Genomic DNA, 26,051 nt, shown 5'->3' with positions numbered 1-26,051 from the left:
ACGCTAGGTGAATGGCCGTGGCGGGGCAGCCCAGCCTGGGAGTTCAGGGAACTCGGACCAGGGGGCTTTGCCAAGGCGACGGAGGGTGTAAGATCCCTTTGAATTCCAGTCTTCTGTTTTCTCCCGTTGCCATTGAGTATCCTCATCTTAAAAATGGGCTGACGTCATATGTGGAAATGATACAAGAAACTGTAAGCAAAACTCTGCCCCATCCATTATCTCCCTTTCTTTTGATCTCTTAGTTAGGATATGTTCAGCAGTTTTCCAGAATCCACATTCAGATACTTTCCCAAGCTCGTCATTTGCCCTCTTATCTTTGCCCACATGAGAGATTTGAGAGTATTTAGGGTATTTTTATCTTACTTTGCTATGGAAAGTCCTGTACATTCACCTGAATTCGGTTTTGAGTAGGACATGTTACTTGCATTGAAGTGAGTAGAGTTTCATACCTTTCCCCAGTGTCATCCAGACACTTTTTCTCAGAGAGCAACAGGTGCTTATAACAATGGACCAAATATTTGGGGGTCTTGTCAGGTAAGGATGGTGTTTTTGATCTGATGTTAGAGATTTGGAAACAAGGCTGAGAGTGGGAGGCATAGGTGGAGGGGCTTTTATGGGTAGCTTTTTCAAAGAATAAATGCATGAGGCATACCTCAGCCTTGATTTATGAGTAACCCTTCTTGTTTGCTTCCCTCTCCAGATGCCCCTCTAGCTAAATGCAGTTTTTTTTAGCGTTTTGCTATGAAATCCTCCCATTTCACCGTACCATCTTTTTGATCTGACTACACATCAGTTGAACAGTTAGGGCTGAGATGCATGGGAAAACTGTGCTCAGCCAGGACTGTGCTCAATGAAAGGTCATTGTTGTCTGAGGGTTGCCTAACATGAGCATTATAGGTAGGGAGGGAATGGCCTTTCACCAACACCAAAGATTTACTGACTTTCGGGCAGGAAACATTGGCTTTTATATTCCAAGACAGTAAATCCCCTCTTGGTGATTGGGATGCCTTCAAAAGACATTTTAGATGGTGAACCTCAGAGCTTCGTGCAGTAATATGTAAAAAAATGCAGTTGACCAGAAGTTTGCAGTTTTGACTAATCGGATTACTAGTCAATGAGTAATACCTCAAGTTTGCCAAGTCCCAGTTTATTGCTGGACCTTCATAAGTCAGAACTTAGTGTTCTAACAGTCCGAGGCACTCTTGCGACTTCAGCCCCAGATAGAAAAATATTAGCAAATACTACATTTTGGCCAAAAAAAGAAAGCCTCAGGGTACAACATTCTATCGGGTACTCATGTTACCATTTGGTCTAACAAAGTCCAGGTAATCTTTGCGGTTGCCACAGCGTGTCTGAAAGTAAACATTTTTGGAAGTAGAAATTTGACAAAGCCATGGTGGTTCTGTGAAGCAACATGGACCTTGGGGAGTTCGCTCAATGGAGATAGACAATTATAATGAAATTGTTTATTTTCAGAACAATTTATTCTGCCCATCACATAAAAATAGTCTCCATTGCTAATAAGGTGAAAGCAGTGGTTAATTTAAGGAATAAAAAGAGTACATTCAACCCAAGTTTGGCACAAAGGAGAAAAAACAGCCGGGTGATGGATTCCATTGTTCGCGTTCCAGCTGGTGGTTTCGGGGCGGCGGGCACACGGCGCGGGGCAGTGACCGCGGCCTTGCAAAGAGAAGGCATGTTGGTCAAAGCCTAGGCCATAGCCAGGCCCCGCAGAGGCCTGTAATTTCCTTCCATTAAAGGGCTCTTTCTTGTCTTTTGTTCCGTCTCTAGGTGTCCGTCTCAGGGGCTCGGGTATTAATTGTTGTAATAGCTCTTGGGTGGCTGGTGGCAGAGGGGACGGGGCTGCGAGCAGCCCTTTCTAGTGGGGGGACTTCCTGTCGTACAGTGTCAGCCTCTGCTCCCGCTTCCCTTCGCTCTCCTTTCCTTTCCTTCTTAGCTTTAGCTTGTTTCACCAGAGGGAGAAAGACTAGCTCAATTGTATTATCTTGTTAGATTGCTTAAACCGTGTTTAGATTAAAACAAAAATTACTTTATGCTTTTCTTACTGCAGTTCACGATATCCATTTTGCAAGGCAGCGTTTCAAAATTTTGTGCTTTATTATTTTTGCGGCGTCGAGTGAGCGAAAACAAACTCTAGTTCATAATTCACTTTAAAGAACATACCCTTTCTTGCTATTTTCTTGTTAAAACCAAATTGTGTGCAATTTGTAGTAAATTGAAACCACATTTTTCACTTAACTTTTCAAAATTAAAATTTATGGGGAAAAGAAGCAATAAAACAGTTACAGTCTGGTTATCTATAATTATCTGTGTGGTTTGAGCAGTTCCACATTTGAATAAAGTGGCACTGAGAACTTATCAAGGTTTTACAACCATGGGATCTCTCACTTCTCTTTTGTTTCTTTGAAACCCAGAGCTCCTCAAAATGCTGAAAGTTTCACTGTGAATTTAAAGACTAGACACATGGGGAGTAACTGGAACACATAGAAAACAATGGGCATCTAAAAATAGTTGTTTTTCTTTCTTAATACTGAAGTGTATTACAGTAAAATTTACCATTATATTCTGTTATTTCAAGTATTGTCTTTGATTTCAGTTGCTTTGACATTCTCTTGTCACGTTCTACCTGGTAGGAAACACACACACACACACACAGAGAAAAACAGAGAACCAGTGAGATGCACTATTTCTGTTTGTTGGTGCTGCTGTTGCTGTCTTATCTCAACTTCCAATGTTCCCTTCATCATTACGGGTCCCCCAGGAGGAGGATCCTTGGAGTGCTGAGTGGCACTTTTCTTAGATTAACTAGTTTTCTCATACCTTTGCTATTTTGACATTGCCATCTCATTGTCTCCATATTATAACAGTGAAAAGTTTTAGATCCTGGGAAATTGAATGATTCAACTCTAGTTCTTAATATTTCCCTTTGAGGAAATATGCCTGTATCTGGACAACTTGCTGCAGACATGGTGATGTACTTCATCCATTTTTCACTCAGTAGACATTTATTGAACACCTATTTAGTTCTAGGTCTTATGTTAGAGTCTAACTATAGAGTAGCAAACAAAACACTTCAAAGAGAACTGGTACATGGTAAGTATTCCAGTAAACCTCAGCAGCAGCATCAGTGTTCTAGATGTGCATGGATGGACAGAGTTTTGACAAGTACAGAAAACCATTTAAAACTGTCACAGTTCTGAGAATTGCCTTACATTCAACAGAAAATTACACGCCTGCCCCAGATCAGCTTATCAAAAATCTTATACATGCTCAGATGTTTTACAGGTATTTTTACCATACCCATTTCTTAATTTGTAACTTTATTCTGATTAGGACAAGTCAAAACTTTATTTTGTTTAACAAATATTTTAAGAATTTACATGTGCCATACTGTTCTAAGAGTTTTACAAATACAGGGGTGAGCAAAAGTAGGTAAATAATAATAAATAATAACAATAGTTAATGTGTAAATACTACAAGAATAAACTCCGTGTTTCGCATACTTACAACTGCATACCAATTTTCACCCACCCCTGTATTACTCATTTAACCCCCTAACATCTCTATGAAGCAGGTATTTTATTGTGCTGATGTTACAGATAAAGAAACTGAGGCACAGAGCTATGAAGTCATTAGCCAGAGTTAGTCAAGTGGTAAATAGAAAAGCCATAGTCAGGCCAGGCTGTGCTGCTCCAGAATCTGTTGCTCCTCTGTGCTGTCTTTCACAAGTATTTCAATATTTATGCAACCATATACCTTCTACACCATGTACTTAAAAGTGTGCTGAAGCCTGAGTGTCCAACACCTGGACACATCTGGTCGGACTCTGCAGAGAACTCAGCCTGCTTGCAGATGGGCAGGTTCTCAAAGAGGAGCCAGCAGAAGCCCTCGCATGTGACTGCTCTCAGATCACATGGAGTCTGGAGCAAATGAAGGTTGTGTCAGGCCTTTCATCCAATCCAAGTTGTCCATCTGTCCATCTCCCTCTCACTTGTTTAGATATTCCATTATAGGTTTATGTCATTATGGTGATTACATTATTATAGAAAATCTGGAGCAAAATAGGATAGAATAAGAGATCATCCAGGGATAACTGCTGCTAACATTTTCATACATTTCTTTCATATTTTTTCTATGTATAACAAATACATATAAACATTTTTCATATTTGTGGTTATACTGTGTATATACATACACACACAGTTTTATATCCTGCTTTTTTCACACAGCCTGCTGAGCATTTTCCCACGCATTAAACCTTCATAAACATAATGTTAAAGGCTGCATAATCTCCCACAGTGTGGATTTACTAAATTTACTTACCCATTCCTCCACTGTTGGATATTTAAGTTGTTTTATATGCTCTTAAAATGATACATGACTTGTTATTTTTTTCTAACTTCAATGCTTAAAAACCACTGTCATTTCTGGCACCTAAATGTCCTAACCCTCCTTGAATATTTAAAAAAAAATTCTCAGTACTTCCCTTTTGTAGAAGATAGACTTTTAAAAAAACATTCTTTGAAATGATTTTTTTTATTATTTTAGTATTTGCACTATAAAATAATGCTGTAAAATATAGAATAGTGGGAGTAAAATATGTCCAAGTGTACAAACGAACTCACGATTAGCCTAGGAAATTCTATCTGGCCATAAAGTGAGCATATTAAAACTCTAGTATATATTAATACAATCAGCCATACTTTTTAATGTATAAGAGCTTAATCTATCAGTGTCCTTTCTCTTTTTATCACCCAGCTGCAAACTGGATTCATTTTGGATAATTACCTTTGGTACTAAATGTATATTATCTGCTCGGTTGGGAAGGAGATTGGAGGGAATTCAGAAATCAATAGTAATAAAGTAAACAGAGAGAATGGAATCTATTTCCTCTCTTAGAATTTATTTGAATCCGCTCTACTAGAGACAGGGACCCTGTCTAATGGACATTGGACGGAGGACCACAAATAAACTCCCATGGGACCAGCCCTCCTTTAAGAATTGATCTGATATTTCAGTAAATATTCTGTTGTTTAAATATTAAAATGTAGGTCTTTAATGACCCCTCCAAAAGATTTGACTTGCTTATAGAATTGATTCTATTTTCTCTTTCAGTGTTTATATACCCGCAGCTGGGCGTGCCTCCTTTATGCTCATCCTCTCTCTGGCTTTTATGAAACTATTTTAGGTAGAGGATTGATGTTGGATTCACTGGTGTGACACTAACCACAGCCTCATGGTCCAAAGGGAAATGAAACCCAGTGCCCCATGGTGCTGACTATAAAAGGGGCCCTCTCTCTACAGTTTCACTGTTGGTGTTGTCATGAGGGAAGATAATTTAATTGTCAGACTGGAACAAGTCAACAGCACCTCTCCTTCAGCACGAACGTGGGAAAGTTAGTTCACCTTGCCCAGACCTCTGAATATTCTGGCAGGCTACCGAAACTCAGAATTGGCATGCCCAGCCTCCCTTGTTGACATTCTGAATTCCACGGCCAAGAAAATATTCCTGCCACGTAAAGGAAACTCATAACTGCTGTTATTCAGTGTGTGTTTATCTCCCTCGTGTAATACTGTTATTTTCTTTCCTCCAAAGCCTAAACTCTATGGAAGCTTATTGGCTTATGTCACATCTAATGGCATTTCTAGCAGGTGTACTGGACCCTCCTTTCACATTGTTTCCTACCAACACTGTAGAGTGGCTGGTCTTGGATGCAAATGACCTGACTTGGTCCCTTCAACACCAAAGTCCAAGGTTGGGGCTGCAGTGAGTCAGGAATATCTTTTCTGTGTTCACAGAATTATAAGTCATCATTAATTTTAGAATCTTGGCCAAAGGGAACATGGTTGGATTCTGAGTTTATTTCAAAAGCATAGTCAGACTGTTTAAAAGATGGCATTGCATACTTTGGGAAGTGGATCTTCCTGATGGTTTCTAATATTTTCATGACAATTAAAAACACACACACCTCAACAGAGCCCAAAGAGTTCCCCATGCAGTAAGAACTTAACTACGCTCGTATCTTTTTACCAAGACTAATTATAAAAGTCTTCCTCGTCAGAGACCCTCCAGACTTCAAAAGGCTGCGTGCTCAGTGAGGGGTCCAGCTGGCAGGACCCTCCCTGGAGAGGCTCGCTGCCCCGGCACAGAGGGCAGTCAATCTCGGATCCCTTCCACGGGGACTTGCCGTACTATGGGACTCTTCTGGGGACACAGCTCAAGCCCCTGCTAAGATCTTTTTTGTCTGGAGAGAGAAAGAAAAGTGGAACTTTGAAACAGGCCAAATATTTCAGGAGAGAAATGTGCAATTAGTTTTTTCCCTCCCGCCACTTCTTTTATCATTATCCCCCCCCTTTACACCCACCAGACTATTTGCAAGCCTTGTCTTCTCTCCGTAGGCACATTCGAAGCCTGCTTAACTGGCATTCAGAGGGCAGAATGGCATTATTTGCGAATCCCTTGCAATTGGCTCAGAGCAGTGATGGGAGGATGTCAATTTTGCAAGGGCAGCATTATTTGCTGTTCTCGCTGCTCAGCCCCAGAATGCTCCTTTGCTTGGGAAGATGAGTGCTTAGTGCCCCCCTCCTGTCCCCTTCCCATTCCTGCTGAATCTCACATTCCTCTAAGCACAGCCTGGAGAGTGCCAGCCTTTTGACAAGCCGGAAAGAAGAGGAGACACTCTGAAAATGGGGCATTCATGGTTTGTGAATCAGAAGATACTTAACCGATGTGTGCATTCAGTTAAGATGAGTTTTTCAGTTAAAAGACTCCCCAGGAGAAGAGGCTTGCTTCTCATTTCTGGGCTGCGAGCAGTTAATGAAGAAAGCATATCAGAATCCCACCCCTTAACGTTACCGACCTGCCTCCAGGTTCCACACCATTTTCAAGCCGCTTGATTAAGGAAAACTTGCCAGGCGGGATTAAACAGGCTGGGAGGTGACAATGGAGAAGCGTGTGTCATTTCTCATCTTGTTATGGGTGACATCACCACCGGACACCTCCTAGAGAATGGTTTTGGGGCTTAAGTGTGGTCCATTTTGGAAAGTGTCCCTTTTTAAGTGTACGCCTTCCTGGAATCAAGTCTTTCTGTAACACACATGGATATACATTTGTATTTTCAAGTCGGAGCTGGAGAGTTTGCTGGAGGCATCTTTTATCACTTGTTTTATTGTGTGTTGGCCTGAAGGGAAAGATAACACCATTCTTCCCATGTATTCACTAAATGCTTCCCCAGGGGCCCTGCAGTGCAAAGGTAGGAAAGTGGGTGGGTGCTGGAGACTGATTGCCCAGGTTCAAACCCCGGCTCTGCTCGTACCGCTGTGGGCCGTGGGCAGGACCCGGCATCCTCAGGGTCTTCCCTTATCTGTCAAAATGGTGATGATAACAGTACAGATTTCACAGGGTCAGCTAAGAATTAATGGCATATAACAGAGTGCTGAGCACAGTCTCCGGAACCTTCTAACTTGCATCAATTAGAATTCTTAGCACGTCTCCATTACAAGAATAGGTGAAGTCAGAGCTCAGTGTGTTTAGTCCCAGGGTTTTTTGCTAAACAGAATTGAAGAGAGATTGGCAAACAAAAAACAAAGACTGTGGACACTTCATGCACGTGCTCCATGACACTTTCAGGATCCTGGGAGCTTTTGTTGACCTTCGCTGCATTTAGTGTCCCTTTTCTAAAATGCAGGGCCTTTGGGCTTTGAAATGACCAGCAGTTATAAGAGGTGGATCTTGTAATGAAGATGTTGTCATCTGAAGGGGGGTAGGTTGGATGTCCTTTCCCATAGGTGTAATTTAACCACACTTCATTTCATTGCCTGCCTACGCCTCACCCCGACACTAACAGCCTCAGTTTTCTCGTCTGTGAAATAGGAATATCTACTGCTTGGGGTGTTGAAGGAAAAAAAATGTCAACAAAAGGAAAATGCTGAGTACCACTTCTTAATACATGATCATTTTATTTTAAACGAGGCTTCCGTGGAGGACTGATGCAGGGGACCTGGGGCGGGTTGGGTCCAGCATTTGAGCTTTTGTTCTGAGTGAGCCGTTAACTAGGTGTTTGATCTTGCTCTTATCACTTAGGGTCTCCAAAGCTTGGTTGCATTGTTGTTGTTGTTGTTTTAAAGGAAAGATCTTTGTAGCAATAAAGTTCTGAAGTTGATTGAGTGGGTGTGTTTTTGTCCCCCCCTCTCTGACCACATCAAGATCAGGTTGTTAATTCCAGAGTTAGAAAGGAGACTTAGAAAAATGTATTATTACCTCAAAGTTGTGTTGGTAGCTTTTGAAAAATGCAATCCGTTATGTTTGATTTTGCTCTTAAAGGGTCACAATACCTATTGTCCCGATATAATGATAGAATTTTTCCATCTGGGACTAGGTCAGCAGTTTATCAAGCCTGGGCTCTCTGCCCCCGCAGATATGTCCCGGCCCTCTGAAAAACCCAGAAACAATATCTGACACCATGGCCTCGGGCAAAGTGAATTTCACAGATGGAGTTAAATATGTATTTTTCATTGCCTCTCAAATTCACCAGCCTCCAATAGGGGCCGGCAGGCTGGAGAGCGAGCATGCGGAAGGAAGGTCGCTCTCTTTCCTTGTTTCCATTTATTATTCATTGTTAGCTGCTCCATCGCACCCATTAATTTAGAGGGAATTAATTGGAAGATTCAGTTTGGAGAATTTTAGTCTCTAGTTCCAGTTTGGGGGAAGAAGGGAGCCTGAGGGAGTCCGAGCAGGAAACACAACAGCATTTCTGAAGTTTGACAAGGCTGGTGTGGCTGATGTGGGCCTGGGCCCCTGTGGAAAAATAAGAGTTCTTAGAAGTGGTTTGTGTGGCCCCAGGGCCTGCTTTGCAGGATGCCTTAGAACTTGATTGGGTCTCTGAACTTAGTCTGCCATCCTCTCCACCCATAGATAACCAGTTTGCCCTCCAAAAAGCTCTCCTCCTTTCTAACCAACCATCAATGTACAAGAGAACTTGCCTCTCCATACGAGTTTCTGTCATTAAGAATTTAACCATACAAGTCACTTTTATTAGTAAAAATTAGCCCATTGTGGCCCTGTCAGGAGACTAAGACTCTTCTTCAGCAGCAGCCGGTCAGACAGTCTGTCCCTAATGCCTGTACCTTAGGAGAGCATTCTGCAAGTCTTAGAAACAGGTATCAACTGCATCTCTTCCCACGAGCTGAAAGTACCCAAAAGTAGCACCAATGAGAAGTTAGTCATCCCTGAATGTGGAATGTGCCATGCCATTCCTAACAGTTCCTGGCTAACTTTGGCTAAGCCTCTCTCCTAGCTCCTATAACCACGTGCCCATGATATTTCACAGAGACCGGGGTAGCCTCTCGGGCACTAGGGATGAGAAGTGGAAGACCACAGCCTGAAAGTGGAGGCTGGTTTCTTCCTTTGGGTTGCATTAGTGGGTTGCCAGAGTGTTTGCTCAGAGATCGACAGCAATAGCCAGCATTTCCCTTCACCTCCTTGATAGTGTGGTTCATGTTCCCAATAGACCTCCCACTTTCTTCTCTGTCCTCTACATCTAGAGACCATATTGTACCAGCATGGTCACTGCTCTCTGACACAATTTCTAAATCCTGCCCCTTTTTTGGGAGAGGAGGGTGCTAAACTCAAATGGATTGATAATTTAGGGAAGGATCCATTCTCTTTAGCTCTGGAGAAATGACATAGGCATTACTGGGATAAAGTCATTACAGCTCTTCAAACAGAGATTCTGTAAAGGCATGTGGCACAAAGGGCCTTCTGTGCACCTGGCTTAGGTGGGTAGGTGCGCGCCTTTTCTTCGCCGAAGGTCAGAACCAGTGTCAGATTTACAGCAAACCCGCTTAAGATGCTTGCTGATCCCTTTGGTTTTTATCGTCACAGTAGGTTTAACCTGACCAAGAAGTAATTACACCATTATTTTTTATGTGGTGCTTTATTACTTGCTTTTCAAAATTGGTTTCCAGAATCTCATGAGCTAATAGCAACGAATGTGTGATTGTAACGTTCCCTCCGTCAGGAGACGTGGCCTTGTTGCGGAAGTGGCCACATACCCATTGCCCACACAATGACGGTTACTCCAAAACAAGTGAATTGCTTAACTAAACAGCTATCGATTGTAAGTCATCAGGGACTGATAGTAAGACCACCAACATCCAAAGGAGACGATTACATTCCGGTTATATATACGAATGTATTTTGTCAATATTTTGTAACCAGGAGACCCAGGCCTACAAGTCCAAATCTAGGGTGGGTTAGAAGCAATAGAACCTCATTGGGGTGCCTCAGGAACCTCATTGTGGTTCCATACACTTCTTAAAAGAGAGGCATCAAGATTGGGAGCAGAAAGAACCAAGAGCCATGGAAAAATCCTCTCATCCTCACTCTTCGTAGTCTAACAGGAATTGTTCAAATCTAAAGGTGAACTTGGCATCGTAGCTTTTGTCTCAGGGCCCCTAGAGCTCTGCACTTTTCCTTGGGATTGAGTGTCCTCTACTCTCTTATACACCTCTTGTCATTAGTTAGCTTCAGTTGGGCAAACAGATCTGCCAGCAACCCTTACTCACTGGGAGTGTTCAGATCTTCGTACGGGGGCTACTGAGTGAGACAAAAGACAGCCAGGTCCTCTGGGTTCAAGCGCCTGTGAGTCTTCTGCAGTCGCTAACACCTACATTAATGATCTTGGGATGGTCGATTTGAAAGCTTCTCCTCAGACCTCTCCTGGCCGATTACCCAGCTCCGCAAGGTGGACAACCCCTTTCCTGTAAGCTCCCCACCTAATTTCAGTGACATTCTCTCCTGGTATTCGCTCTACTTTTTTGACCCACCTCTCTCCTTTTTCTCTCCAAATCTCTCTCTATTCCTTACCTGTCGGTGTTCCCTGTAGCACTGTCCATCCTTGGTTCTCTTCTTACACCAGTGGTCTAAGTTGTTACCTATATCTTGGCCATAACCCTAATTCCATCCTTGGTCTTTTTTCTCAGTTTCAGTTCTTTAATTGCTGTCTGTCTACTGAACATTTTTAAGTGGTTGTAAACGTATTGGCATTTAAAATTAAGCATGTCTGAAACTGAACTCGTGACTTTTTCCTTCCATACATACTTTTCTTCTTGCATCCAGGCAGGTAAAGTAGAAGTGCCAGAGTCATCCTCCATACTTTCTAACCCCTCACATTGAACATGTTACTGAAGTCATGTAAATTCTATTTTAAAGCATTTCTAAGATCTCCCTTCTCCTCCAAGACCACCTCATCATTAGTGGTCTTCCAAATATTTGCCATTTGGATTATTGCAATAGTACTGACTTTAAAACCCATCTTTTATTAGACTCTTATGGTTATGTCTTTGAACTATAGATCTGACTGTGCCACTCTTATGACATGGAAAACCTTAAATAGCTCCCTGTTGCCTACCAGCTAGGGTTCTTACCAAGGCATTCAAGGCCAGTACTGTCACTCATGGTTATTCCTCAACACCCTACACTCTATATATAAGCTATCCTCTCCCCAAACTGTACTATCCAACCTTATTTGAGTACATCACGTCCTTTTGTGTCTGTGCCTTCACTCATGCTGTTCCTTTGACCTGAAATGCTTTTCCCTTTTCAGTGGAACAATCCTATTTATCCTCACGTGCCCAGCTGAAATATGACCTGTTTGGTAAATGTTTCCCTGACTCCACTATAAAGAATTATCTTTTCTTTCTGTACAGTACGCTATCAGGACATTAGTAATGCTGCTGTTCGCATCTTTTTGATTAGCTTACAGGCCTGTCTCCACACTGGAGTGTGCACCCTTCAAGGGCACCTCACAGTGCTTGGAAGGGTGTTTCAAATGGAATCATCTCCAGCTGGGGGTGCACAGAAACCAGACCTGTGTTGCACTGCCCTCCCTCCCTCCCTCCCTCCCTCCCTCCCTCCCTCCCTTCCTTCCTTACTTCCTTCCTGCCTGCCTGCCTGCCTGCCTGCCTGCCTTTCTCTTCTTAAGCACACAGCCTCGTATACAGCAAGCATCCTATTTTATCAAATTAATTAAATAATGTAAAACATCCCAAGTCTGGGAAAGAATCCCATCTTAATTAGGTGTCTTCTACCTATTTTTATTTCCATTTTATATTGTTTATATTGTTTTTACAAAATTATATTGTTTTAATATTGTTTTAACCAAATTTATATTGTTTTAAAACAATTGTGTCCTACTACAAATAGAGTTCTATTTCAGGGTACTTACTATGTGAGGCCCAGAAGTGGCGGAATTCTTTGAACTGTGATTTCAAATTAGTGTAAGTGGGAAAGGAAAGGCTGAGCCCCCAAAACAAGTGAAGTATATTTGATGTTCTCCTAGAATTCTACCTCCTCCTATTGGATTTATCACATGGTTTTAGAATTCTGTTTATGGCTTCCTGCTCCTCAAGACTCTGGAGGTCCCTGAGAGTAGGGAATATGTAGCATGCATAATTCGTCCTGTGTTCGCCACATCGGCCCCTATTTCTAGCATGGGCAGCTATTCTCAGTGATAACAACTGCCTGTTGAGTATTTGTTATATGCTCAGCACTGTACAAATAGTACCCCATCACATCTTTGCTTTTCAGATCAGGAGGAATTAAAGAAGGTGACTTTTCCAAAAGGCACACAGCTGGTCAGTAATGTAGCCTAGATGCAAACCTGGCTGTTTTACTCTGAAAGGGTTCGAGCGAAGGGAAGAGGAGTGCACTGTTAGAGAAGTGGAAGTCAGATGAGGTCTGGAGTAGGAGACCAAGGTTTCCATGGGACGTAAGTTAAGACAAAGAGAAGCACTAGACCAGATTGAGGATAGAAGGGGATACGGGGAGCGAGAAAAGCATTAGGAAAGTCCTGTGAGCCAAAGTTATCATAGACCTATTCTGGAGGCCTCTAGATTGTCCTAGCCTGGTTATTCTAGCAAAGAGGTCAAGAGCAGGGCTTGGTAGGCACACTGCCGGGTTTAAATCTCTGGCCTCTCACTCATCAGCCCTGTGGAGTTAGGCAAGATATCTAACACCTCTGAGCCTCACTTTCCTTCTCTGAACAATGGGAATGTCCTTAGGGTTGTGGTAAAGGTTAGATAGGTTAATCCATGTAAAGTTCTTGCTACATAGTAAGTCATTAGGAAGTGTTAGCTGCTTGCTGCTGTTATAATGATTATTAAGAGAAGAAAAGACACAATGAATTAATACAGTGGATCCTTGTAGCATCTTAGCACTTAATTAATTCTATGCCTCTGAGTGGATCCACGCTCCCTAAGCTTATACACCAAGGTGTCCCTGCCAACTTACGGGGGTGCCATAAAATGTTTCAGATTTGAGGAAAACTGGTGATACTGTAAGTCTGTCAGATACCACACAACACTAGTTCCAGCTTGTTCCCAGCTCCAGACTAGATTGCATTGCATTCCCATGGATGGTGTCACAGCTTAGCAAAGCTGAGTTTTCAACAGTTGCTGCTGCCAGAAGGAAGTGTCATGTGAAAACCAATGTGGAATAATAGGAAAGAAGGTAGTGATGTCTAATCTTATTCCAAGGTTTAGGAAGCTGGGCAGTGCCTAAGAGTAGAACACAGCCCATATATATATTTCTTCTTACAATTTCTTTGTATTTTTTTCAAACGACTACCGAGTTGTTAGAATATAAACATTAAGCTGTTTGGACATTAAGTACTTAATAAACAGAACCTCTTGGTGTATATCTTGTGGCTCAGAGGCACTGAGCACAGATTGCTGAGATGCTCAAGGTGCTGTGAACAGAGAGAGTTTGAAAAGCTCTGGAGTAGACAGTGGATGAAATAATAATTAACATGTATGTAAAAGCTCAAAGGAGAGGGACCCAGATGCTGATGTTCAGTAGGGGAGGCTTCCTGGCCGAGTCTGAGGTTAGTGATATGCAGCGATGATCATCGCTTAGGCTGGGTCAGGCCTGGAGAGGCTGACTTCATTCATCCTGCATCAAGATGCTGTTTAGGCTGGAGCTCAGGCTGGTAAAATGCCTCGGCTTCCCCACATGGCCCCTTGCAGCTCTCTCCACGGCCTACTTGTCGTAAGCCTCTTCAACTCCATTAAAATATTACCAAATAATCACTCAATCCCCCAATACCTGCAAGTCACAAGCACTGTCCTGTCTTATCAGTGGAATCAGCGGGTCCTTCGGAGTCACCTCTGTTTCGCTTTTCTCGGGAGCGTTCCCTCCTCCCCGCCTGATGGTCTGCGGAGCTCTGCTGTAGCTTCATTATCCAGCTCTTCTGAAACCTGTCCACCGGCTTAGCCGACATGACTCCGAACAGTGGGAGAGGCGATGCGAGCTGCCTCATAAAACTGTGACATTAACAGTCCCAAGCAGGACCTGGGCCCGAGCCGCGCGGGGCCCGCGCCAGGCTCAGAGGTTTCTCCGCCTCGCAGCCCCGCGTGCCGGTCCCCGCTGAGCGCCCCGAGTTGCTCGGAGCTTGCTCTCGGAGGGTAATAAGTATTGTTGTTTAGCAATTGTGTTGTTGAAATGCAGCTCCACTATGTCTGACAGTATTTATCTAAAATACTTTCCCTGGTGCGTGTTCAAGTTCCAGTAAACCGTGTCTTATTGTGCGACCTGTTCATTTTCCAGTGAAAAGGGATCAGCTCGTCAGATAAAAGCTACAAGCCCGAGTACAGGAAACATGCGTGCTCAGAAAATCCAAGCATGATTGAAAACAAGATGTGTTAAATCAATGCGGTTTATCGCCTGCCTATCCCCAGCAATTGCTGTTCTAAGCTTATTCTGAACACAAGCGGGGTGATAAAAGTACGGTGTCAAGCACTCGCTGGGGTGGGAACACAAGAAAACATGTTTATCAGACAGGCCGGGTGATTTTACCCCCTTGATAACAGTTATTGTCAAAAACTCTTTGGGCAGAAATCTGAAGAACAATTATAGAGGGAATATTACTCTTGCTATATCAGAAGATATGCCAGCAGGGAAGAAAATTATGGATTTATCCTTAAGTGTTAAGAAAGAAAAACAGTGTGTTGGGCCTCATTACTCAAGCACCATCATCCATTTCGCAGCGAAAACCATCCTTTTCTTGTTCAAATGTGATCCAGTTTTTTAACACAATCCAAAATGGAAATGACTGAAAGCCAAAAAAAAAAAAAGTGTCATGAAGATCCTCAAGCTTCAGTTTGCATGAGGGATTTAGTTTTAGTGTTAAACTTGCATCACGTTTGGAAATCTAAATTAAGGTCCCCGGAAGGCCAAGCCGTTCAGAGCACTTCATACTTAATCGCCAGGGCAGTGCTCCCATCGACTTGATTGCAGTTAGAGAGCACTACCCCCCCCTATTTATGGCGCGTCCACCTATTTCCATTTTAGATAGAGGGTGACCCTCCGGGGCAAGGAAGGGGTCCGTTTACCATGAGATGCTCTACGTCTGCCTGTGACTTCTCACCAAGGATCTTTTAGAAAATACCAACTGGGTGTGGTATGAAATAAGCTGGTTTAATGTATATCAAAGGCATTTTGTGTCTATTTTTCCCCAAAGACAAATCAACTTTTGAGAGTTCAGCCTAGACCTAGGAGAACTTGGTGAGACAGAAAACACAGTTTCTCGATCATTTGTGGGGCAAGTTCGAAATGGGTTCCCCAAAAATGGCTTCCCCAAAAGGTCCTCATCAGTAGACATGCTGAGCTTTGAGGAAAGAAATCAGGCCAAGCAACCTGTCCACCTATATGGAATCAGGAGCCTGGAAAGAAAAATTCTTCCTGGTGCTGGATTCTTGTTTCACAGCTATTTAGTAAAAAAGGAACAGTTTAACCCAGTTTGGTAGCAGGCCTTGTCAACATGCTGCAAATAGAGATTCCTCAGTATACACATATGTTACGTATGTATATTTTAAAGTAGTCATCTTGGAATAGTAAGTAAAACACTTCTGCTCTGCTTTATGCAGCCAGATCTTTCTGTGCCTCAGTTTCTCACCTTCCAACTGGGAATAATAATTTTTGATATTTATGTCAAGAGAATATTGAAGGAATCAGTTAGAGGGTGTCTATAAAGCACTTTGATATCGCTGGGAAAGGGGTCTTATATGACCTCAGAGTGTGCTTAAATTGACAACTCCAGAAGTAGTCATTGTGATCCTTAACACCTATTAAAAACCTTCCAAGGGCCTTAACACTGAGAACTTGAGTTCAGGGTGCAAACATCTTAAAAATTAGTTTTTTTTGCAGATGTCTTTAAAAATAACCTGTAGGAGTACAAATTGGTATAAGTGTTATAAAGGATAGTTAAGAAATACATGTATCCAAAGACTTGAAATGAGCCTATTCTTATAGCCAAGACTTTCTCCTGTGTTGTTGATTATGGCACTCTCGAATCGGTGAAAATCTTGGGGGAAAAACATACATTCTCTTTAACAAGGGATGTTACATAAATTATGGCCATCCATATAATACGATATGCTACAACCATTAAAAAGAATGAGGCGGATATAAATATGTATATAATCTAGATATAAAACAGTATTGTGAACATGTCCAAAAACATACATGCTATTATAAATAGAGATTATATATGAGTGGGGCTGTTCTGGGGCTCTCTCTCCTTTTTCATGTTTCTTTTGTGCTTTTTTTTTCTTATACAATAAGAATGTACTTCTTTTAAATATAGAAAAACAGTAAAGCTGTTTCCAGTTTGAAAAACAAAAGAAAGTCCCTCTGAATTCTTCCTTCCTGCTCTTGATTGCTTGGCTTCTGGAAGAGTTATTAATTTCCAGACATACGCAAACTCTTCTCCGTCCAAGTGGCGGTCCTCGGGGTCCACGCCTCCTTCTCCAGCGTCCCTGCGTTCCGTGCTCTGGGCTCTGGTCCCTGGTCCCCTGGCCAGCTCCCCTCCTCTCTTCCACCTTTACCTTGCGCTCTCCGGCCCGCATTGTGCAAAGAGCGCGTAGCCCCCGAGCCAAGCGACGGTGCCTTCGGCCGAGAGGGGTGCGACTGCCTTCGCTTGATTTTTGAATCTCACAGTTGCTGCCGCACATCAAGAGGTTTGAAGGCTACAAATAAGAAGTGAGAGCAAGTTCAAAGCCAGTTTGGAAATTTTCCTCTGGCTCCTGCGTTGGTAGATTCTGCCCGCGTTGGCTCCATCCTGCCACCCTCCTGGTTCGGTGACAGCTTTCTGCGCGCAGCGAGCCTCTGCCCAGAGCCCCCCGGCTCTCGCTGGCCCGAGGCGGGCGCCAGGCGGGAGCAGCACCGCACACCAAAAGCGGGGCCTTCGCTCGCAGGGGCCCGGGCTAGGTTCTTAGGGCGTGGACCCCTCCCGCTGGAGAGACACCCCGAGTACCCCTCTGCGCTAAACCTCTAGGCAAGTAACGCAGCATCCAAACGGCTGGAAAGGCAGCCAGTTTCTTCATGAACCCGATTTCTGGCTTTTGCTTAGGTTTCTGGTTGATTTTTTTTTTTTTGGTGTCTATATTTGAGTCAATCCTAAAGCCAGGTTCGTGAAGATAACTTGCTGTTTTATTGTTTACCTCTGGTTGTTAATTTAGTGACTGAGGGGATAAAATGGGGCTATTATGGAACAGCCTACCACATATGTAATAACTCTCGTGCCCGGAACGGATCTGCCTTGGATTGTTACCCTCCAGTTCAAACAGAGAGAAGTCACCAGGGAGGGCTGGAGACCCAGGTGCTGGTTTTATCAGTGCCTCTGCTATGAGGTTTTATTTATTATTTGGATTAGAGTACTAGATATTTGTTTGGGCATTAAATGGCAATAGAATATAAATATGACCTTCCTAATAATATCTGCATTTCTTTTTATTTCCAGTCAAAATGACATCATGTCACACAACCATTAAAAGAAGGAAATTAAAACCCAGAAATATGTTTAAACAGGGCAGTGAGCGGCTGAGCTATAAACGCGGGGGACTGTGCTCTCTAACATTGGGACGGCACCCAGGGCGCTTTCCCCAATGTTGGAAACGTAGCTCTCCAGCCACTCTTTCCATTGTTTCCAGGAATAAGTATGAAGAAGTTAAGGAGAACAGAGCAGGGATTTCTTTAGAAGAAAACTCTGAAAAGAGAGAAATCAGTTTTCATAACTGAGCATGTATCTGTCTTGACAATGTGATTTTAATTTGCAAATAAATCCCCTTAAAGAGAATTTTCTTTATTTGATGTGTTTGTGAAGTAGATTTAAAAAAAAAAAAGACTCAAGGCATGAAAAGGCCACAATCCGCATATATATTTAGTTAGCATTTGCTCAGTATCAGATGTTTTGAACAGATTTAGTAATCTTGTCATTAGTGTTAGTGCATAAAAATCTAGCCCAATTATTCTAAATTTTATTTGCATAGAGCACGTCATGCTGCATGGACATTTTAGACACGGTAAACAATAGTTCTGTAGAACCAGAGCTGTTCTTGTTTTGACCGGTACCTCGGTTGAAGCCCAGAGGAGAGGGCTCTGCAAAGACTGGTTCTGCACAGAGAGTCACTGGTTTCCTTTAGGGGAGTCGGAGATTGTGAGACTGGGAAGGAACCCAAAGCCTTTTATAAGCAGTTCCAACACATGGCCAGATGAAGTGGTTTGAATTTTTTTTTTTTTACCATTTAATTAACTTCTACTTTTTGAAAACAAATGACTTCGATGAAGCTGAAATGCCAGCCAGCCCCCTGCATGTATCCCATGCTTCCAACGAATATCCAGTCCCAGTATCGGGTCCTACCCGTGGGTGAGAAGACCCTCTGTAATCTCAACTGATATGTCTGCCCCGAGAGCTGAAATCTTGCTCTCCCATGTAGAAAGGTTTGCTTTCTCTTTATGCCTTGACAGGAAGCTTTCAGACATGCGGAGCATATGTACAAAGCTCTGTAAGGCCGCACTCGGCTTATTCAGCTGACATGTATGCACCTCTGAGTTTGAACAGGTTAGTGGAAGACATGAGCGTGGGGGGAGGGTAAAAGGGGACAAATGGTGATGGAAGGAGACTTGACTTGGGGTGGTGAACACACGCTACAGCGTACAGATGATGTGTTGAAAAAACCAAACCAAACAAAAAAAACCCCAGACGTCTGTGGCTCCCAGTAGCCTGATCACTCTTTAAATCCATGTGTTCCCGTTAAGTGTAGTGTGACCCTGGTGAAGGCTATGCCAGAGACAGAGCGGAGGTGGGGACCCACAGTCTGACTGTCAGGGAGGCAGGAGAGTGGATTCTTGACCAAGAGGGCAGCTATTGTGAGAGCCTGTGCTGCGTACCAACTCCACAGTCAAAGTTGTTCACCTGTCTTCTGGGTCCTATTAAATATACCTCTCAGAAAGTTTACTTTTAAGGGTGTATGGAGGTGTGACCCAACACAGTCCATTCCTACAAATGCCCTCTGCACACATGGTAGGCGCTGAAAATGATGATTGAATCAACAGAGAATTATTATCTTGTGGAATTTTTTAATGCCCACATTGGCCCCAATTTATTCTGATTCTTTAAAAACGGAGGTTTTCCTTGTTTGGGATTATGGATTTTTTCTAAACCTCCGAGCCTCCCTCCGTCTGCTACCATCCCCACCTGGTTCAGGGTGGCAGCCTCTCAAACCCTGTTCAGAGAGTGTGGACTTGGCATTGGGGAGCAGGGCCACATACATACGCCGCTCGAGCCATTGCATTCCTTTCTCCATGTACAGCCTCATCCATTTTTCTTCTTTTTTTCAACCTGAAATGCTCACGCTTCTTTATTTGTGGCTAATTATGCCCAATTAAGTTTTTTTCTTTCTCTACTGGATTCTCGGATTTGTCCCAAGTTTTAGGGGGGAAAAAAATTGATTAGCCCCATTTCTACGGGTGTCCCCCGAGCCCTGTGCTTGAATACAATGAGGTCACTTTGTTGAAGGATTAACTTTATATTACATTCTTGCAGGGTAGATGTATGTCCCTAAGGTACAACTACCCCCACTGACGAAATAAATATACCATTCTTTATGATTCCTCCCTGTTCCCTTCTCTGTTGATTTTCAGAGCAGTTTATGAATAGTCACATATTTATACAACTGGCCAAAAGTATACTGCTTCTTTTTGTCATGGCCTGTAATAACCTACGCAGGGTTATTAAAGGGTCTACAGACCCCTTTTAAGGCGTAGTTTCTTATGTCATTACTTTATACAAGCAGGTCAAATTCCATCTCGGCAATAATCTCTCGCTCTTAACCTTTTTCTTTGATTATAAAAGTAATATACGTTCATTGTGGAAAATTTAGAGAATGCACAGCACAAAGAGAAGAAAAGCACTTAAGACCCTCTCTCGGGCGGCTTATACACAGGCGTTTTCTTCGTTCTCTATATGTGTGTTTTTGAAAAGAGGCACCATGTTGTACACAGGCTCCCGTGAGCCGCTTTTTAACCCGGCCGTGTGTCACACGGGCAAGCAGGTTCCCCCTCCCCGGCCTTGCTTTTGAGGACTGCATTATATTCCAGAGATACTTAACCTGTTTTCAGGTTGGTTTTGTTTGTTTGTTTGAAGAATCTGTATGAGATGCTTACTCTCGCTCAGCAATTGGTTTAATCTTTTTCTCTGGCCCACGCAGTCGGAGAAACCATCAGACACCTTTGAACCGAAGCAGAGCTTTGCCGCACGTATCTGTTGTGCTATCTTTGTGCACAGCGCAGAGCAATTGCGTTATAATAGTCAGTCCCCAAATTGAGGGCAGATTAACATGTTTAAAGATAGGAGCACGGAGCAAGTCATAAAGGCATGGGACATAACAGCCTTTGTCTTACTGGCTGAAATATCTCCTCCAACATAGGATACTTCCATGGAGTAGGTGCTTGTTTTTCTTTGAATAATGTGTATAATATATCTAATTCAATTACTCTTTGTGTCAGCCGAATGACTTCTCCTCAGCTCTTTGGCTATTAGTTCCATATGATATTTGAATGGGTTCTTTTAATTGCAGATATTAAGTGTCAGTCTTTCTGCTGTGTGTTGGCCGTATAGCCAGAGAAACACAGCTCCCCCCTGCCATGCATCAGACAGTCGTTCAATTAGCAGCCACGGTGCCTTGACACAGTAGGCATGAAAGGGGTGGGTCAACAATTCAAATTGTATTGTTGGCTTGAACTGACAAATAAAACCAAGAATTGGAATTTTCAGGATGCTAAATTATGTCTTCAGATATTAAAATGATGCATTTAATTGTCTAAAGCTCTTTTTATGGTTCAACTTCTTTGTTGGCAATTAGTATGATGGGTGGGGGATGGATGTGATAGAGAACTTAAACCTAGGTGCTCAGTCCTGTCGCCCCTCATGGATTTCTTGATTAAATCCCACGTATTTTACGAGTAACAGCTTCCCTGCATAGAGTCCTATGGCTTTTTCTCTTCAAGTCTAATTTGAAAAAAGAATTCTTCTCAAGGGTTTAGAAAGTAATCATAAAAATGAGAGGAATAATAAATATTGTGCCTTAACTCATATGCTAGCACAGAGAGAGAGATGCGGTACACCTGGGTGTAATTTTAGTTAATTTCCACAAGAGACAGGTTGAAAGTTTACTGTTTGGAAGGGAAGGGGGGCATAGCTAAATCTCATATTTGCAAAAATGATTACATTATCTGAAATGAAAATGCTACTCTATTAACAAACTTCAATAAGCATTGCATTTGGGGGAAAATCTTTTAAATAAAAAGTTACTGGAGTTCACTTTAACTTAAAATATATAAGTGAGGAAAAAGTACTTACTCTGATTTATGTGTCTTTTGGAGGTGTAATTACTGGCTTTTTACTCACCTATGGAAAACAATGTACTTTTGTAAATGGATTTCTGGCCACTTTATGCAGCTTTTTCCCCCCTATTTTTTTTTTTTTTCTTACATAAAAAGTAAGCACTGTCAATCAAGGAATTTTAAGGTTTATTTCCTCTTTAGAAATGATTGATAGCCTTTTAGATTTACAAGTTGACAAGTTAAAGGGTTCTATTGGTATAATTATGTACTAAATTCACAGTCTTTCAATTTAAATGTCCTTTTAAAACCACGAGATTATCATACCTGTATTTTGAAAAGTGGGCCAGTCAGTTTGGGTTGGTATACAAATTGCTTCCATTAGCCTTGGGACCTATTTGAATTTAATACAGTTTTTTAAAGTTGGGAGTAGCACGAATCTTACTTTTAAAATTTAGGTTAATGGAAATTCATTTTAAGTAAAGCATGTGGCAACTTGTTTTTTTAATGTATAGCTAAATCTCAGAACTACAAAGACTGCCTTTTTATTCAGTATGGGAGGAAATATGTGGTTGAACACTTTGGTTACACCAGAAAGAAAAGAAACAACCTACCCACCCTCCCCCAGAGCTGCCGTCTCTTCCCCACCCGGGAGAGAAGGCCGAAGAGATTTTGCATCCGGGGGAGGAAATCTGCGAATGACGGATCAGAGCTCACTTTGTGTCGCGTTTAACTTAAGGATGCTTTGGGGAGGGTGTAGTCAGTATGAGGACAACAAGGCCCATTGCTTCCTAGTATGTGTACAGTTTTCGCTCTTTGGTCTTTTTAAGAATTCATGGAGACCCGGCCGCTCTAAGCCAGTGCTCCAGAGAGGCTGGTCTTTTTCCTGAAATAACAGTGATGTTGGTGACTCGGTCTGTCGTTGCAGAGGCGAGGCTGTTGCCTCAGGGTCATGTTCACTGCCTAGCTCTTTGCACCGCACCGCACTCTTGCGGGCTCCATTGCCCCGGGAGGCACTGGGATATTGTATCCGCTGAGGCCCACTAGAGATTTTGCAACGAAGCAAGGACTTTGAACTCTCCTGCTTCTTACAATCTGTGGATATCCTCGGACAAGCCCTCAAGCATTTTGACTTTATCTTCTGACTAAAGTGAACCCTAAAACCTCACATTACATACCATTTTACTTTCTATTTTCAGTAATGTAAGGAAAAAAATTTGTCCAGAAGACCAGAGTTCAGACCTGCTACTATGTGGTCTCTTGAGTGAGTCCCTCCCTACCGTGGTCAATAACAGATGGAGATGGTGGTAATTGTTCAAGCAAAGGAAACAGTCGCCTGATCATTTCATGATCTAATTCAAAGGTTATCAATGAGGCTTTAGATTTCCCCGTTATTTCCACACCATTAGTGTTGCAAGTCACGTTCTCATTCCTGAAATTGTTCTAATTGTGTGACTTCTTCATTGCAGCGCTCAATGAACCCACCATCGATTATGGTTTCCAGAGGTTACAGAAGGTCATTCCCCGGCACCCTGGAGATCCTGAGCGTTTGCCAAAGGTAAGGACACCTCTCCTTCGGGTTACGGTCTCTGGAAACTTGGACTTGGGTGATTGGCGGGAAACTTGGTCGTTGATAAAAATCAGCTCATAGACAAGCAGCTCAGTATCTTTGGGCTTCGTGTGTTTGGTGCTGTAAGGTAAGCAATAATAAATGTAGCAAGCACTTATGTGCCAGGTGATATTGTACTTATTTTTACATATGCTATGTCATGTCTTCCTCTCAAGCCCTCTGAGGTTGGTACTATTACCATGTCTTGGGGAAGAAAATAATCCAGCAAAGAGAGGTTCAATCATTTGCCCAAGGTCACACAGTCCGTACATTGCTACACTGAGATTCAAACCGATACAGTCTGGCTCCCGAGTCCAGGTTATTGATCACTACATCATCTCAGCTCTCAAGAAGAGAAAACACACTGCCTTTCTGCCTACATGAAAACTCATACTCATCCCTGGTGAGGAGAGAACAAAAGAAAACATTGGTAGATCTTGCAACTGGACAAATAAGACAGAACCTCTTCCCTGTCAAGGCAATCCACCTAACTGGGAGGTAAGGTGAGAAATGAAACAGAAGCTCAGGGCAGAGTAACGCGTGCCATATAGCAACATGTCATTAATCGCCAGTGCGGAAAGAAGGAAACTCACATTTACTCGCTTCTGTTCTGTACCTGTTGTCCATGTTGGGAATATTCCCATCTCTGTACCCAAGGAACTTGGAGCCTGTGTGGGAGAAATCCCAACACCATGCGTAAAGAAAGAACAGGTACGCTTAACCAGAGTGCCACCAAAGCTCTGTGAGGACTCAGAGGGGAAGACAATTAAATGCTAAGGGAGTTCGAGGTACAGAATTAGTCAAGCCTACCTACCATTCATCGTTTACTGACAGCAAAATGGAATTTCATTCACTGCGCCAGTGAAAACTATGATAAATTAAATGCGTAGACGAGAGGTCCTCTCTTTGCTACAGTACGTCTAGAGGTAGGTCCGCTTCTCCTTGTAAAGCACTTAGAAAAATGAAGCTGGCATCCTTCCTAGCTCAGCTGACCTCTTTGGGAGACCCGTCCATCATCGGATTCTACCTGTGTGCCTGCCGGCCTGGGAGGCGGGGCCCCCTGTCAGAATGGGCCTGGTCCAGAGGCAAGCTGCCCCACAAACATCATGATGCACAGGGCGAGGGGCCGGTGGGCGGGGAAGGGGCGCTGCTGCCAAAGACAGGCAGAACCGGGACAAGCAAATGGGCCCATCCTCCACCTAGACCTCAGGGAAAGGACCACACAGCCTTCAGTCTCCACCCCGGCTTCCCAGAGCAGCCCCTCTTCCACCCAGTGCTGCTCACCTTGGTGAAAACTTCTTGAAAGCCTTTCACCTGAGGAAGAAGGCCTATGACGTGTCAGTGTGTCCATCCCCTTGTCTTTGAAAGGGGCCTCCACTCTACACATCATTCCCATTCACCTTGATTTATTGGTGAACAGTTAAATAATCTAATAGTGGATGGCAGTCTACTTCCATAGCATGGGTGTGCCGTGGAAAGATTTACCTTCAGGTTCCTCTGTCTGGCAAGAACCGAACTCCCGTGCATTTCCTCTGGGGCAGTAATTGGTCATTTCATTGGTAATTCTATAGCACAATGATATAAATAATGTGTGTCCGCCCCACGGTCAGTGCCTTAGGTGTCTCAGTGGTAGAAGGGAGGCATGGGTGCCAGACTGGATTCTTCCCACTGTTTCCATGTAGGCATTGTCTCCACTTTACTTTTGACACTTGATGTCTCTAGAGTCTGCTGGAGGGACTGGAGGGGTAGATCGGGGGGTGGAGCTCAAAGTGAAGGCAGTGACTAGCTATGCAACCTGGGTCAAGATTCTTTTTTTAATTTTTAAGCAGAATTCTTCACCTCTCTGTGCCTCAGTTCCCTTCTCTGTCAAATGGAGATGGTAATATTTCCCACTTCTGGGGGGTTGCCACTGTAAGCACTTACTCAGGACTCAACCAAAGGCAGCTACAATTATTTGCCGATGAGTTAGAGTGGGACCCTTGCTTCTGAGAGCTCTTCCCTCCAATCTTGGCAGAGCAGCTGAGACTATGATTTACCTTTTGTGCCTCAGTTTCTTCATCTATAAAATAGGAATAAATCATGCCAGCTTCATGGGGATCACGTAAGGATAAAAAGAGGTAATCCTATGGATGCCCTCGGCATGGTCTCTGGCCCACAATCACCGCTCTATGACTATTTACTGAAAAACAGAAAACGACTTTGGTTTAATCTGGGTGAGGTCTAGAGAAGCCAGACAGTACTTTTCTTATCTATAAAGAAAGAAGACAAGTAGGAATATAGGGTTGCGTTTTGTTGTGCTTGTTTTTAAAAACATTTTTTACGGCTGAGTTTCACGTTCAGAAACGTTGAACAAATAGCCCAGGCACGTGTCCCTTCGTCCCCAGTGGCCCAGTGGTGAAACTCCCGGCCCCTTTTTCCTGGGTTTGGGACGAGTAATCAAGGACACAATGGGTTTGTGTGCTGAGGAAACACTCCACGGCTTGCATCTACCACTTGACCGCGCAAGGCCTTTGGCCAGAGCCCACCCCAGGAAGCTCTGTGTGTGAGTCAGACCGGAGCGGCTGTCCTCTTGGCTCCGAACTCCAAGGTGGAGCGAGGGTTCAAGAGCAGGGCCAGGAAGCGGCGGATGGAGCCAGCGCGCGCTATTCCTGTGGACTGGGGAGGCCTGTCCTCCTGCCGTCCATTGTTAGGGGGATACAAGTGGGCCCCGCCTTTCTCAGAGTCATGGTCAGTGTTTGTCAA

The 26,051-nt window shown here is 43.2% G+C and overlaps 1 protein-coding gene across 4 annotated transcripts in view; it reads left to right on the top strand.

The window, feature by feature from the left end:
* The window catches only part of EBF1 (EBF transcription factor 1), a 368,046-nt gene that overhangs the window by 313,718 nt on the left and 28,277 nt on the right, over window positions 1-26,051 (top strand). For all 4 annotated transcript variants that reach the window (XM_081137080.1, XM_081137079.1, XM_081137078.1 and 1 more), the window contains exon 11: window positions 23,170-23,258. In XM_081137080.1, coding sequence (XP_080993206.1) covers window positions 23,170-23,258 — 89 coding nt within the window. The remainder of the gene's footprint in view (window positions 1-23,169; window positions 23,259-26,051) is intronic.

The sequence above is a fragment of the Miniopterus schreibersii genome (genome assembly GCF_964146895.1).
Source record: "Miniopterus schreibersii genome assembly, chromosome: 4".
Classification (NCBI taxonomy): Eukaryota; Metazoa; Chordata; class Mammalia; order Chiroptera; family Miniopteridae; genus Miniopterus; species Miniopterus schreibersii.
This window is presented reverse-complemented; position numbering and strand designations above follow the sequence as displayed.